The 16,262-nt window shown below is 42.4% G+C and overlaps 1 protein-coding gene across 8 annotated transcripts in view; it reads left to right on the top strand.

Moving 5' to 3' along the window:
• INPP4A (inositol polyphosphate-4-phosphatase type I A) overlaps positions 1 to 16,262 on the top strand; it is a 169,900-nt gene that overhangs the window by 68,888 nt on the left and 84,750 nt on the right. For all 8 annotated transcript variants that reach the window (XM_040425107.1, XM_040425112.1, XM_040425114.1 and 5 more), the window contains 4 exons: positions 5,433 to 5,549; positions 10,379 to 10,458; positions 10,765 to 10,876; positions 15,734 to 15,824. In XM_040425107.1, the coding sequence (XP_040281041.1) occupies positions 5,433 to 5,549; positions 10,379 to 10,458; positions 10,765 to 10,876; positions 15,734 to 15,824 (400 nt within the window). The remainder of the gene's footprint in view (positions 1 to 5,432; positions 5,550 to 10,378; positions 10,459 to 10,764; positions 10,877 to 15,733; positions 15,825 to 16,262) is intronic.

The raw sequence follows: 16,262 nt of genomic DNA on the forward strand, positions 1-16,262 counted from the left end.
GCCATGGTAACCATTCAGAAAAAGCTAAACGTCGGATCCGGTAATGCGCCGAAACGACGTTTAGCTTAAGGCCGGATCCGGATCAATGCCTTTCAATGGGCATTAATTCCGGATCCGGCCTTGCGGCAAGTCTTCAGGATTTTTGGCCGGAGCAAAAAGCGCAGCATGCTGCGGTATTTTCTCCGGCCAAAAAACGTTCCGTTCCGGAACTGAAGACATCCTGATGCATCCTGAACGGATTTCACTCCATTCAGAATGCATTAGGATAAAACTGATCAGGATTCTTCCGGCATAGAGCCCCGACGACGGAACTCTATGCCGGAAGAAAAGAACGCAGGTGTGAAAGAGCCCTTACTCTCCATTCAGAATGCATTAGGATAAAACTGATCAGTTCTTTTCCGGATTTGAGCCCCTAGGACGGAACTCGGCGCCGGAAAAGAAAAACGCTAGTGTGAAAGTACTCTTAGTTGCCCATATCAGCCAATGAGACTGATCCTTTCATTTTTCAAAGGAGCTCTGAAAAATTAAAGGTGGATTCTGATTGGCTGCTATGTATAACTAAACCAGATTTCTTTTTTATAAATCTTCCCCAAATGAATGTCATCTGCCTGAAGTCTGCTTGATATCCCACGGTGGAAGTCTTTGCTATAAAGTTTATATATAAAATTTTTATGAAGGGTTCTTTACATCACTCAAAGAGTTAAATCTTGTTATATCTCCAGACTGCCCATAAATTTCAGTGTGTGCCCTGCTTTAGGAAATTGCACTATGCTCTTTCCTAATATTCTCTTACTAGCAGGAGGAATCAGCTGCTTGATCAACTTCCTCTAGTTTTCTGCTCTCGCTGCAGATTGATGCTTTGTGTAGCTTCTCTGACGCTCGTACATGTATGTGTATATGTTTTATGACAGTCTGTAGCCTGTGCGCAATAGGGTATAAATCATAGTCTGGTTTTTATGACAGGTTCCTGGCAAACTGCACTTAATTTAAAATGTGAACAATTCATCCAGTGAGAGTTTATTAGGCTGTATCTATTTCATATTACAGTGTTTTAGCTGTTTTACCCCTAGACCAGAGACGTACCATAAGGCAATAAGAGCCTGTGTTTTACACTGACTTAGCCCAGGAAGTGTGCTGCTAGGCTCAATATTTTACCTGTATCGTGCCTATCACTGACACCAGATCTCTAGAGTACTAGAGTAATTGTATTATATGAACTGGCTGGATTACAGATGTTTGGAGTAGTAGTTCGGGAGGTCACTGGCATGTTGAGTTTGTAGTCTTAAAGGAGTTATCCAAGTAATATAAAAACTCGGGCAACCCTATTAAAACTGCCTAAAATAACAAATGAATGTATACTCGCCCGTTTTCTCCTTTTTTCTTCCTGCAATGCGCTCCGGTCCTCACCGCCATTCTATGTTTTTCTGGCTGAAACGCTGATGTTCTGTGCACACGGGTCACCACTGCAGCCAATCAGTGGCCTCAGCAGAAACATCCAGTGTGCAGCTGAGGCCAGGGATTGGCTACAGAAGTGACCTGTGCACAGAACTTCATGTCAAATTTTACAGGAGTTGCCCAGTTTTTATATAACTTAGACGACCCCTTTAAAAAATGTGTGCTAAAACAAAATGACACACTGCTAAATTGGTTTTGTCTTTTCTTCATTTAGGTAGTATATGGCTGACACTCCATTACTTCCCTAGTTTCTAGTACCAGAAGACAATGCAATAATATTTGGTTTTTGGAAGGAAGATTTTGCTGGACTGGTTTTTAGATGCCATGTCCCATTTTAAGCCCCCCTGATGCACCCTTACACTAGAAACTCCCAAAAAGTGACCCCATTTTGGAAACTAGAGGATAAGCTGACAGTTTTATTGGTACTATTTTGGGGTACATATGATTTTTTTATTGCTCTATATGACAGGGTAGATCATGTGCTATTTTTATAGAGCAGGTTGTTACGGACGCAATTATATCAAATTTGTCTACTTTGTTTGTTTCTGTTTTACATAATAAAGCATTTTTGAAAAAAAATGTATGTTTTTGTGTCTCCATTTTCTGGAAGCCATATATATTTTTAATTTTCTGCCGATCATCTTGTGCAGGGGCTCGTTTTTTGCAGGAAGAGTTGACGTTTTTATTGGTACAATTTTTGGGTACATATGATTTTTTCATCATTCATTATTACACTTTATGGGGCAAGGTGACCAAAAAATGTGTAAATTTGGCACAGTTTTTATTTATTTTTCCAGCGTTCACCTGAGGGGTTAGGTCATATGATATTTTTATGAAGCAGATCTTTATGGACGTGGCAATACCTAATATGTATACTTTTTCTTATTTATTTACATTTTACACAATAATAGCATTTTTGAAACCCAAAAAATGATGTTTTAGGGCTCTTTCACACTTGCGTTCTTTTCTTCCGGCATAGAGTTCCGCTTTTTGCTCCGGCCAAAAATCCTGAACACTTGCCGCAAGGCCGGATCCGGAATTAATGCCCATTGAAAGGCATTAATCCGGATCCGGCCTTAAGCTAAACGTCGTTTCGGCGCATTGCCGGATCCGACGTTTAGCTTTTTCTGAATAGTTACCATGGCTACCAAGACGCTAAAGTCCTGGCAGCCATGGTAAAGTGTAGTGGGGAGCGGGGGAGCAGTATACTTACCGTCCGTGCGGCTCCCCGGGCGCTCCAGAGTGACGTCAGGGCGCCCCACGCTCATGGATGACGTGTCGCATGGACACTTCATCCATGCGCATGGGGCGCTCTGACGTCATTCTGGAGCGCCCCGGGAGCCGCACGGACTGTAAGTATACTGCTCCCCCGCTCCCCACTACTACTATGGCAGCCAGGACTTTAATAGCGTCCTGGGTGCCATAGTAACACTGAACGCATTTTGAAGACGGATCCGTCTTCAAATGCTTTCAGTTCACTTGCGTTTTTCCGGATCCGGCGTGTAATTCCGGCAAATGGAGTACACGCCGGATCCGGACAACGCAAGTGTGAAAGGGCCCTAAGTGTATCCATAGTCTGAGAGCCATAGCTTTTTTATTTTTTGACCGATTGTCTTAGGTAGGGTCTCCTTTTTTGCGGGATGAAGTGACGGATTGATTAGTACTTTTTTGGGCGGCATATGACTTTTTGATCGCTTGGTGTTGCAATTTTTGTGAAGTAAGGTGACAAAAATTGCTTTTTTTGATAAAGTTTTTTTTTTACGATGTTTACCTGAGGGAGTAGGTCATGTGATATTTTTATAGAGCTGGTTGTTACGGACGCGGCGATACCTAATATACTTTTTTTTATTTATTTCACTTTAATACAATAATAGCATATTTGAAACAAAAAAAATTATGTGTTAGTGTCTCATGTTCTGAGAGCAAATTATTTTTTATTTTTTGAGCGATTTTCTTATGTAGGGGCTCATTTTTTGCAGGATGAGGTGACTGTTTTATTGGTACCATTTTGTGGGACATACGCCTTTTTGATCGCTTGGTGTTGCACTTTTTGTGATGTAAGGTGACAAAAATTGTGTTTTTCGGGCGGGGTAGCTCATGTAATATATTTAGAGAGCCAGTCATTACGGATGCAGCGATGCCTAATATGTGTGTTTTTTCTTTTCTTTTCAATTTTTTATTATGAAATCGGGGGAAAAGGGGCGTTTTTTCTTTTTTCACTTGAAACTTTATATCTTTTTTTTATTAAAAACACTTTTTTTATTTATTTTTTTAAACTTTATTTCTGACTAACTTTTGGGGGTCTGATCTGCAATGCATTACAATACATCTGTATTGTAATGCATTGCCTGTTAGTGTATTACACAGAGTAATACATTAACAGGTTGCCTAGAAGACCCAGCCTGAGGCTGGATCTCCTGTGCACCCGTAGAAGGCAGGTACTGATGCTGTACAAGGCATTGGGCAGCCTCTGCATGACATCGGGCTGCCTTCTCACCGATCGGGTCCCCGCCTCAGCAGCGCGGGGACCCGATGTGCTCCCTCACCCGCAGCAAACCCTTTCTATGTCGCGGTCAGCACTGACCGCGGCATAGGAGGGGTTAATCCGTCGGCATCAGTGTTTTCACTGATGCCGGCGCATATAGCAGGGGTCCGGCTAACGGGAACAGACGGTCCCCTGCAGCTGATTGGGCGGGCGCAGTTCCTGCACCCACCTGATCAGCGGGCCATAATATTACGGCGCTGGTCGGGAAGGGGTTAAGTAATTGAACATGTATAATGTTGCTCTACTGTATAAAAGGAACTCTCTCAGTAGATTTGTGTTTTATATATTTAAACATAATTTTTCATAGCAATGCGGGCACATATGAACATGGGACCAACACAAATGCCTTCAGCTGCCAAGCGCACATGTAACAGGCCAGACAGTTTCATAGGTACAAATCTGCTGACAGATGCCCTTTAAGCCTCATACACACAACCATATTTTCCATCCATGGGCTATCCATGTTTTTTGTGGATAGCACACTAAGGCCTCATGCACATGACCGTTGTGTTCCGTTCCGCAAAATGGGGTTCCGTTGTTTCGTGATCCGTTTCCGTGTGTCTTCCTTTATTTTTGGAGGATCACCAGACATTGAATGAAAGTAAAAAAAAGTCTAAGTCAAGTTTGCCATGCAAATGATAGGAAAAAAACGGAACCGGATGACAATCTTGTGTGCCTCCGCATTTTTTCACGGTCCCATTGACTTGAATGGGTCCGCGAACCGTTTTCCGTGAAAATAATAGGACAGGTTATATTTTTTTGACGGACTGGAACCACGGATCACGGACGCAGATGACAAACGGTGCATTAGCCGAGTTTTCAACGGACCCATTGAAAGTCAATGGGTCCGCAGAAAAACGGAACAATGGACACGGAATAAAACAACGGTCGTGTACCTTAGTCATTTCTATGGGGACATGCACATCTCAGTGTTTTTTGTACATCTGTTTTTTTTGTTCTGCAAATTATAAAATATGTCCTAATTTTGTCTGTTTTTGATGAGTAAAAAAACATAATGAACTTGTAAAGTATCCATATTTTGTGGATCTGTTGTTTGCATGATGCCTTATTGTATACATGTGGCTCAGAAGATACTATGGGTTGCTGCTTCCATTCCGTTTTTTTATTTATTTTTTCCTCTCAACCTGGATAAGAGGCACTTATGTGTAACTGTAAGAAAGCACATTATGTTCTGTCACTATAGGTCAGCTTTTTATAAAATGCCATTCACCTTTCTTGCCATTCACCATGCCACACATATGGTCTACTATCTGCTTAGAGATATACAGTTATTGTACTTTTGTGCACTAGAAAGCATGCGTGGCATCTGGTTTATTACAATGTAACAGATAATGTTGCTGGAATCAGTGTGTGTTCCTTGCCCACAGACGTGAACAATGAACCCATTCTTTGCGTTTTCTTTGTCTTACAGGGGACAAGTAACCCTATATTCCTTAGCAGCATTGCCTTCTTCCAGGACTCTCTTATAAATCAGAAGACCCAGATTAAGCTGTCTGTGTATGATGTCAAAGACAAATCTCAGGGAACTGTAAGTGTCATATATTTTCATTTCATTTTAGGAAATAAAACAAAGACAAGTGAGAAATAACTCCAACATTTTAGCGAAGATCCTGTTTATTGGCCCATAACATTTTTTATATCGGCAGGATGAGTGATCCCCTAATATATTGCTATTGGACTTTTTGTTTAGGTTGGAAGGATCTGCGTTTTGTGGACTGCAAAATACATATGGTCGTGTGAATTTACCCCTACACAGGGAGTGCTGTCAATACACTTCCCCCGTGTACAGCTGAAGTAAAAAAAATTGAGATTTAAATATATAAATTACAAATGATATATACACATAATTAGGGATGAGTGAATCGACTTCGGATGACTTCGGATGAAACATTCGAAGTCGATTTGCATAAAACTTCATTACAATACTGTACGGAGCTGCCAGACATGTGGTGGTTACTTGATTCCCTTGGGACATAAAGGACTGAACTTTCCCAATCCTTCTTTCCTCCTTGTATGCAAAAATACAGCACACCTTCATGCACATAAGATACTCGGCCTGGCTACCTTGACCTTCTTTCCTCAAGGCAACAGATACTGAGTTCCTTAAGGCCTCTTTCAGATGGGCGTTGCGGGAAAATGTGCGGGTGCGTTGCGGGAACACGCGCGATTTTTCCGCGCGAGTGCAAAACATTGTAATGCGTTTTGCACTCGCGTGAGAAAAATCGCACATGTTTGGTACTCAAACCCGAACTTCTTCACAGAAGTTCGGGCTTGGGATCGGTGTTCTGTAGATTGTATTATTTTCCCTTATAACATGGTTATAAGGGAAAATAATAGCATTCTGAATATAGAATGCATAGTAAAATAGCGCCGGAGGGGTTAAAAAAATAAATAAATAAATTTAACTCACCTTAGTCCACTTGATCGCGCAGCCCGGCATCTCCTTCTGTCTCCTTTGCTGAACAGGACCTGTGGTGAGCATTCATTACAGGAACAGGACCTGTGGTGACGTCACTCCGGTCATCACATGATCCATCACATGATCCATCACCATGGTAAAAGATCATGTGATGGATCATGTAATGACCGGAGTGACGTCACCACAGGTCCTGTTCAGCAAAGGAGACAGAAGGAAATGCCGGACTGCGCGATGAAGTGGACTAAGGTGAGTTAAATATATAAAAAAAAAATGTAACCCCTCCAGCGCTATTTTACTATGCATTCTGTATGCAGAATGCTATTATTTTCCCTTATAACGATGTTATAAGGGAAAATAATAATGATCGGGTCTCCATCCCGATCGTCTCCTAGCAACCGTGCGTGAAAATCGCACCGCATCTGCACTTGCTTGCGATTTTCACGCAACCCCATTCACTTCTATGGGGCCTGCGTTGCGTGAAAAACGCAGAATATAGAGCATGCTGCGATTTTCACACAACGCACAAGTGATGCGTGAAAATCACCGCTCATGTGAACAGCCCCATAGAAATGAATGGGTCGGTATTCAGTGCAGGTGAAATGCGTTCAACTCGCGCATCGCATCCGCGCCGAATACTCGCCCGTGTGAAAGGGGCCTAAATCTTTCTCAGTATGTTTTATCGTCCGTGGGTCTTCCTTGATTTTTGGAGGATCCACGGACATGAAAAAAAAGTCGTTTTGGCGTCCGCCTGGCCGTGCGGAGCCAAACGGATCCGTCCTGAATTACAATGCAAGTCAATGGGGACGGATCCGTTTGATGTTGACACAATATGGTGCAATTTCAAACGGATCCGTCCCCCCATTGACTTTCAATGTAAAGTCAGGAGTTAATATACCATAGGATCAGAGTTTTCTCCAATCCGATGGTATATTTTAACTTGAAGCGTCCCCATCACCATGGGAACGCCTCTATGTTAGAATATACCATCGGATTTGAGTTACATTGTAAAACTCAAATCCGACAGTATATTCTAACACAGAGGCGTTCCCATGGTGATGGGGACGCTTCAGGTTAGAATATACTAAAAGAACTGTGTACATGACTGCCCCCTGCTGCCTGGCAGGTGCTGCCAGGCAGCAGGGGGCAGACCCCCCCCCCCCTGTCGTTAACACATTGGTGGCCAGTGCGGCCGGCCCCCCCCCCCCCTCCCTCCCCTGTAGTTAACTCATTGGTGGCCAGTGGGCCCCCTCCCTCCCCTGTAGTTAACTCTTTGTTGTCCAGTGCGGCCGCCCCCCCCCCCTCCCCTGTAGTTAACTCGTTGGTGGCCAGTGGGCCCCCCTCCCTCCCCTGTAGTTAACTCTTTGTTGTCCAGTGCGGCCTGCCCCCCTCTCTCCCCTGTAGTTAACTGTTTGTTGTCCAGTGCGGCCGGCCCCCCTCCCTCCCCTGTAGTTAACTCTTTGTTGTCCTGTAGTTAACTCTTTGTTCATGGGAACGCCTCTGTGTTAGAATATACTGTCGGATCTGAGTTTTCACGAAGTGAAAACTCAGCTCTGAAAAAGCTTTTATGCAGACGGATCTTCGGATCCGTCTGTATTAAAGTAACCTACGGCCACGGATCATGGACACGGATGCCAATCTTGTGTGCATCCGTGTTCTTTCACGGACCCATTGACTTGAATGGGTCCGTGAACCGTTGTCCGTCAAAAAAATAGGACAGGTCATATTTTTTTGACGGACAGGATACACGGATCACGGTCTCGGCTGCAAAACGGTGCATTTTCCGATTTTTCCACTGACCCATTGAAAGTCAATGGGTCCGCGAAAAACAACGGAAAATGGCACAACGGCCACGGATGCACACAACGGTCGTGTGCATGAGGCCTTTATCATATACTGCACATGCAGGAAACTATTTCATGCACAGGCAGGCCCCTGAGCCTGCCTCTAGTCTCACTGCTGCTGCCTATACACATATATGTATAGAACTGTCACTACAATATGTCATGTAAAACACTTTGCCCCGACTTCTACACTGTCTGTCGCCACTGATCGCTGAGCGCTCATCTTTTCTCTGTTTGCCGCACGTCTCAGTAGCTAGTTAGTTAGTGGATGCACTGAGGCAATAGACGATCGACAGGTTGTCAGCGATCAGCACTGACAGTCAGTATAATCCATACTGTAGGGACAGTTATACATTATATGTATATAGGCAGCAGTGAGACTAGAGGCAGGCTCAGAAGCCTCCCTCTGCCTGTAACAGTGAGCCATCTTCAGCATATACATTACTGTATTTAAATAGAAGTGAACAAAATCAGTTAGTAGTTTATTACAAAAAATACTGCTAATGACTTCCCCTACACAGTAAAAGTTGAAGTGAAAGATACACTTAAGCCATCTCATAGCTGGTATACACCAATATTTTGCTACAATGAAATGGCGCACCCCTTTAATGAGAATGGAGCATTTTCTGACTGCTTTTAGCCAGTCTCCTGTTTCTAGACACTTTTTGGAACTGTCGAGTCATTCCCTGTAGGGTCTCAATAAAAGCTCTACACAGTGAGATCAACATTACTACTTCTGCTGTCATTTGTATTGATTATTGATGTGGCCAGCAATATTGCTGTGTAACATATGTATATTTCTTTCCTATATACAAGTGAAACTTGAAAAATTTGAATATCGTGCAAAGTTCATTTATTTCAGTATGCAACTTAAAATATGAAACTAACATACGAGATAGACTCATTACATGCAAAGCGAGATATTTCAAGCCTTTATTTGGTATAATTTGGATGATTATGGCTTACAGCTTATGAAACCCCAAAGTCACAATCTCAGGTACCGTTTGCTCAAGGGGTATGGATTAATTAGCTGACTAGAGTGTGACACTGAGCCTAGAAACATAGAAACATAGAATGTGTCGGCAGATAAGAACCATTTGGCCCATCTAGTCTGCCCAATATATCTGAATCCTATGAATAGTCCCTGGCCCTATCTTATATGAAGGATAGCCTTATGCCTATCCCATGCATGCTTAAACTCCTCCACTGTATTTGCAGCTGCCACTTCTGCAGGAAGGCTATTCCATGCATCCACTACTCTCTCAGTAAAGTAATACTTCCTTATATTACTTTTAAACCTTTGCCCCTCTAATTTAAAACTGTGTCCTCTTGTAGAAGTTTTTCTTCTTTTAAATATTCTTTCCTCCTTTACCGAGTTGATTCCTTTTATGTATTTAAAAGTTTCTATCATATCCCCTCTGTCTCGTCTTTCTTCCAAGCTATACATATTAAGGTCCTTTAACCTTTCCTGGTAAGTTTTATCCTGCAATCCATGTACTAGTTTAGTAGCTCTTCTCTGAACTCTCTCTAGAGTATCTATATCCTTCTGGAGATATGGCCTCCAGTACTGCGCACAATACTCCAAGTGAGGTCTCACCAGTGTTCTGTACAGCGGCATAAGCACTTCACTCTTTCTACTGCTTATACCTCTCCCTATACATCCAAGCATTCTGCTGGCATTTCGTGCTGCTCTATTACATTGTCTTCCCACCTTTAAGTCTTCTAAAATAATTACTCCTAAATCCCTTTCCTCAGATACTGAGGTCAGGACTGTGTCAAATATTCTATATTCTGCCCTTGGGTTTTTCACAAAATTCAAATTTTAAGTTGCATTACTGAAATAAATGAACTTTTGCACGATATTCAAATTTATCGAGTTTCACCTGTAGTGTATCACCTTACCAGTCCTCCACATTTCTCAGTACAACGTTTTGTTGCTGAATATAATATAGGCTACCCTGAATTTTACACAGTCCTAAAACTTCATCCAGTCAATCACCTCTAGACAACAAGTATATGATAAAATGATGCCAATAGACAATAAAATAACCTTGAACGTTAATGTGATATATGTGATATCCTTGTCTTTTCATGCAGATGTACTTGCTGGGCTCGGGAAAGTTTATAGTGGAGGATTTGCTGCAAGAGAAGACTCACAGGATACACCTGCCATTATGGTCAGTCTGATTCTAACTACTTGTGCATGTTGTACACAATGTTCACTCAGAAGGGGCTTCCAGTTGAAGTAAATGAATGAATACCTCTAGAGGGAAGCTGGCGAGAGAGGAAAATGTGGCATTTGCATCTACAGTGTGTAACGGAGACTAGTTATAGGGTATACAGGGGGCAATACTTCTACTGTACATGGACATAGCAGTCAACTATGCAATGGGATATGTGAGTATTGGTAGTAGATGTGTGCTCCTTCTAATGAAAGGATGAATATTTTTGACAGTACAGTGTATTTCTATTCCCCTTTACAGGTCTGCTGAGCAACAGCGTGTTGGTAATATTACAGTAATAGGCTGGCAAATGGAGGACAAAGTTGATCAGCAAGTGCCCGTGATCAGATCCACAGATACCGTTAATGGGAGAGTGAGTATTCCTAAGAATTCCCTGAAATCAGATTTTTGAACCAGATGATAAATGACATTGACCTTGTACAGGCTGAACCATCCATTCCTGAATTTAGGTTTTTCATATTGGGTCACTAAACTAAGTGTCATGGTTGCTCCAAGGACATTAAGGGGTTTCTTCATTGACAGCCCTTTTTTTATTTTCACAGTCTGTTAATCAAACAGTTTACAGTATACGGGTCTTCACTTCTGATTAGGACCATTGGAAACAGCAGAATGAGTGTAGTTGGGAGTTTCTGATGCTCTCTTTGTACAGGGAAGGTGCAAACTAATTCTTTTCTCCAGCCGAAAACATGAGGCTTTTCAATCTCCACAACAGTGGAAGCCCCAAAGAATGGACCCTCATCTAGCTACATACGTTATCTAAGATAACAAACTTTAAAAACTTCTGGAAAGAAAATATTGAAACTCTGCGGAAGATTTATCAAAACTGGTGTAAACGAGAACTGGCTTGGTTGCCCCTAGCAACCTATCAGATTCCACCTTTCATTTCCCAAAGGAGCTCCGAAAAATGAAAAGTGGAATCTGATTGGTTGCTATGGGCAACTGAGCCAGTTTTCTTTTAGGCCTAGTTCACACGAACGTATGGCTTTTATAGTTTTTTGCGGTCCGTTTTTCACGGATCCGTTGTTCCGTTTTTGAGTTCCGTTGTGTTTCCTTTCCGTTTTTACGTTCCGTTTTTCCGTATGCCATGTACAGTATACAGTAATTACATAAAAAAATTGGGCTGGGCATAACATTTTCAATAGATGGTTTAGCAAAAACGGAACGGATATGGAAGACATACGGATGCATTTCCGTATGTGTTCCGTTTTTTTTTTTTTTTGCAGACCCATTGACTTGAATGGAGCCACGGAACGTGATTTGTGGCCAAATATAGGACATGTTCTATCTTTAAACGGAACGGAAATACGGAAACGGAATGCTTACGGAACACAGTCCGTTTTTAATGCGGAACCATTGAAATGAATGGTTCCGTATACGGGCCGTATACGGAACACAAAAAAAGGCCCGTACACTCGCAAAAAAAAACGTTTGTGTGAACTAGGCCTTAGACTAATACATCTCCCCGATATAAGATCCAGCAAGCTAAGACCTCATGTGCCCGGCCCAATGGTAGCAATACAAAAATAAACCTTCTGCTGGGTGTCATTTGATCTAAATGTAGTTTTTAAGAGGGAATACTAGGAGGCAGCATTAGGTATGAGAAATGACGCCTGTCTGAAACTCGCATGGTTCCTGTGTTTTTGTAGTGGATTTGACTGGATTTTTTTGTATATGTAACTGAAATTTTGTCAGTTGCCAAATACCTGCAAGTAATTACACTTAAAGAGGACCTTTCACCTTGAAAACATTGTGAACTAAGTATGCTGCCATGGAGAGCGGCGCCCGGGGATCTCACTGCACTTACTATTATCCCCGGGCGCCGCTCCGTTCTCCCAGTATGTCCTCCGGTATCTTCACTCACTAAGTTGTAGTAGGTGGTGTCTATCCTTGTCCTGTGGGCGTCTCCTTCTCCTAGGCTGTAGCGCTGGCCAATCGCAGCGCACAGCTCACAGCCTGGGAGAAAAAAACCTCCCAGGCTGTGAGCTGTGCGCTGCGATTGGCCAGCGCTACAGCCTTGGAGAAGGAGACGCCCACAGAACAAGGGCAGTCTCCTCCTACTATAACCAAGTCCCTGAACATACCGGAGGGCATAGCGGGAGAACGGAGCGGCGCCCAGGGGTAATAGTAAGTGCAGTGAGATCTCTGGGCGCCGCTCTCCATGGCAGCATACTTAGTTCACAATGTTTTCAAGGTGAAAGGTCCTCTTTAAAGGAAAAGGCAGATTTTTATATTCAGAGTGAATTGCTATCAGCGTTTGAATCTTATGATCATTATTTCACTGGACTCAATGTGTTTTTATACATGAAATTGATTTGAATGGTCACTAACCTTTCAACAAACTTTACATAGCTCAATAGCACAGGTGATTATAAGAAACGTTATAATATAACTTATCGGAGAAAATGCCTCTTTTGCCCCCTCCTAAACAGACATGCTTTTGAAAGGGCCCGTTTACGTGGTCTGATGTGCAGGGGAATGATCAGGAATTATCTGTTTATTCATGTTCATTGACTACTCGTTCAGCGGTATTCACATGCAGCAATCATCCCTTCTCACTCCCACACAGAGTCACTGTTTGCTGGTATTACGTGAAAGATGCAATCACCTGATGAGCAGGCGTTTCTCGTCTGTTAGGTTTAGGCCTCATGCACACGACCGTTGTGTGCATCCGCGGCCGTTGTTCCGTTTTCCTTTTTTTTAAGCGGACCTATTGACTTTCAATGGGTCCGTGGAAAAATTGGAAAATGCACCGTTTGGCTTCCGCGTCCGTGATCCGTTTTTCCAGTCCGTGAAAAAAATAGGACCTGTCCTATTTTTTTCACGGACAACGGTTCATGGACCCATTCAAATCAATGGGTCCGGGAAAAATCATGGATGCACACAAGATAGTCATCCGCGTCCGTGATCCGTGTCCGTTATTCCTATCATTTTCAATGCAAACTTGACTTAGTTTTCTTTTTCACTTTTCATGTCCATGGATCCTCCAAAAATCAAGGAAGACACACGGAAGAAAAAACGGTCACAGATCACGGAACAACGGAAATCCGTTTTGCGGACCGCAAAAAAAAACGGTCGTGTGCATGAGGCCTTACACTGGACAGTTAGGCCTCTTTCACACTACCGTTTTTTTTTTTTCCGTTTTGCGGGCCTTTTTTTTGCGTTCCGTATACGGTCCGAATATGGAATCATTCATGGTTCCGCAAAAAACTGAATGTACTCCGTATGCATTCCATTTCCGTTTTTTCCGTTCCGTTAAAGGATAGAACATGTCCTATTATTGCCCGCAAATCATGTTCTGTAGCTCCATTCAAGTCAATGGGTCCGCAAAAAAACTGAACACATACGGAAATGCATCCGTATGTCTTCCGTATCCGTTCCGTTTTTGCGAACCATCTATTGAAAATGTTATGCCTAGCCCAATTTTTTCTATGTAATTACTGTATACTGTATATGCCATACGGAAAAACGGAACGGAAACGAAAACACAACGGAAACAAAAAAACGGAACAACGGATCCGTGAAAAACTGACCGAAAAACACTGAAATAGCCATACGGTAGTGTGAAAGAGGCCTTAATGGCAATGACTATTTGTGCGTCGTCTATAATTGTCCCACTCATTAGACTGTGTAAAAGGGCACTAAATCCCTCCAAGAGATGGGACACACTGGCAGCTTAGGGTGGTTCACATCAGTTTTTTGTCATACTTTTAACGTACTCATATATATGAAGAGGGGAGTGGGAGGAGGAATGAGCTGCTAAAGGAAAAAAGAGGCATTTTTCTCTGACAAGATGTGCAGTGATCCCTTGTGTTACAATATTTTCAACATACTGTGGTCTTTTTGGGCCATTGTAACTTGAAACCAGCTGGTAATCTGCAGTACGTGTTTGACTTGAGGATCCAGCCAGTCAAAGCCGGCAGGGAGTGCTTTTCCTTATGTAGGAGCGCCACCTGCTAAAACTTACTGTCACCCTGCAGTCTGTGAATTAACCTCTTCTTGCCCTGACTGTGGCAGGAAGGGGTTAGTTCACTTAAAAAAAAAAAAAAAGTTAAAAAAAAATACAAAATTCATAGAATAGTGTAGAAGACTTCCGTACACACTCATACAAACTCCCCCCTGCCCATTTTCGTTCATAAAAAAATAAAATAAGATATGTATTATATTTATATATATTTATTCGTTTTAGCAATAGTATAGCAGAATTTGTGTGTGTAAAATATACAAATATACACACATTTAAAAAGTGTACGGGAATGGTTTTGGAAATGTTTTGTCTTGAAACCTTTTGTAATAGTTAAAAAAAAAAATTTGATAAGAAAAGAACAATATATCTTTTTTATTTTCATAATTTTCTCAGTTTTTCCTTAAGTATTAAAAAAAATTCAATCCTTCATCTAATGGCAAAAAAGAAGGGTCTAAGGTGTCCCGTGAAAAATAATATCAAATAAATGTAGGTGAATCGGTTATTTGCAGTTAGATAGGCCCATGAGTTTGACTACAACTAAAAAAATGGCCTGGTAAGGAAGGGGGGTAAGTACTCCGGTAATGAAGTGGTTAATCTTCGTTTTCTCTTATTTTGGGATGGTCTTTTGGAGCCCTTTTAGCCAATTACTAGTAGTTTTCCATAGAGGCTCAGATTACAGTGGTTTCCCGGAACCAATTAATATTGTAATATTGTATTGCAGAGTATTACACCTGTATTATTGTTTATGCAAAGTTTGCTAGTGGCCATTTAGGTTGTGATTCTTAGGCCTCATGCACACGACTGTTCCATTTTTTGCGGTCTGCAAACCGCGGATCTGCAAAAAACGGAAGCCGCCCGTGTGCCTTCCGCAATTTGCGGAACGGGCGGCCCATTGTAGAAATGCCTATTCTTGTCTGCAAAACGGACAAGAATAGGACATGCTATATTTTTTTTTGCTGGGCCTCGGAACGGAGCAACGGATGCGGACAGCACACGGAGTGCTGTCCGCATCTTTTGCGGCCCCATTGAAGTGAATGGGTCCGCACCCGAGCCGCAAAAACTGTGGCTCGGATGCGGACCACAACAACGGTCGTGTGCATGAGGCCTTAGCCTCACCCCATCCAGCCTTTCCCTGTATATTGATGTCATGTGCAGCGCATCCTGAGATCAATCATTTGCTATTCTGATTGAGATCTGCAGCATTCACTAGCTGGTGAACTGACAAATATACTTATTTTCTTTCAGACTGTAATTCCTGTTGATGAAAGCTTAACAGAATCTTTAGGAATTCGCTCAAAGTATGCGTCACTGAGAAAAGATACACTATTGAAATCAGGTAACTGCACTGGTTTGAACCTACATGAACACAAAAATCAGTCGTCCTGCGGTTTATTCCATGCAACATGCTCACCTTGACGTGATCAGATCAGTGAATGTGTCCTTGCTTCAAGAAGTGGATGTCACTCTCATTGGCACTGCAGCACAGTTTGCAGAAATCTATGATCTGCAAACGGTATTTGTTCTATTAAAAGGACAGCCACCTGCAACAGCTGTCAGGTGTAGGTGGCTGCCTATCTTCAAGACTGCACTTGGTCAGCAAGATCTTGCAGGGGAAGTCTTGTGAGAGCGAGTGCTTCCGCCAGAAATATTTACCAGAGAGGCATGATGGCTCGTCTCCCCCCCCATCAACCGCAGATCTACAGTCATGTGAAAAAATTAGGACACCCTTTGAAAGCATGTGGTTTTTTGTAACATTTTTAATAAATGGTTATTT

Source organism: Bufo bufo, chromosome 3 (assembly GCF_905171765.1).
Source record: "Bufo bufo chromosome 3, aBufBuf1.1, whole genome shotgun sequence".
Lineage (NCBI taxonomy): Eukaryota > Metazoa > Chordata > Amphibia > Anura > Bufonidae > Bufo > Bufo bufo.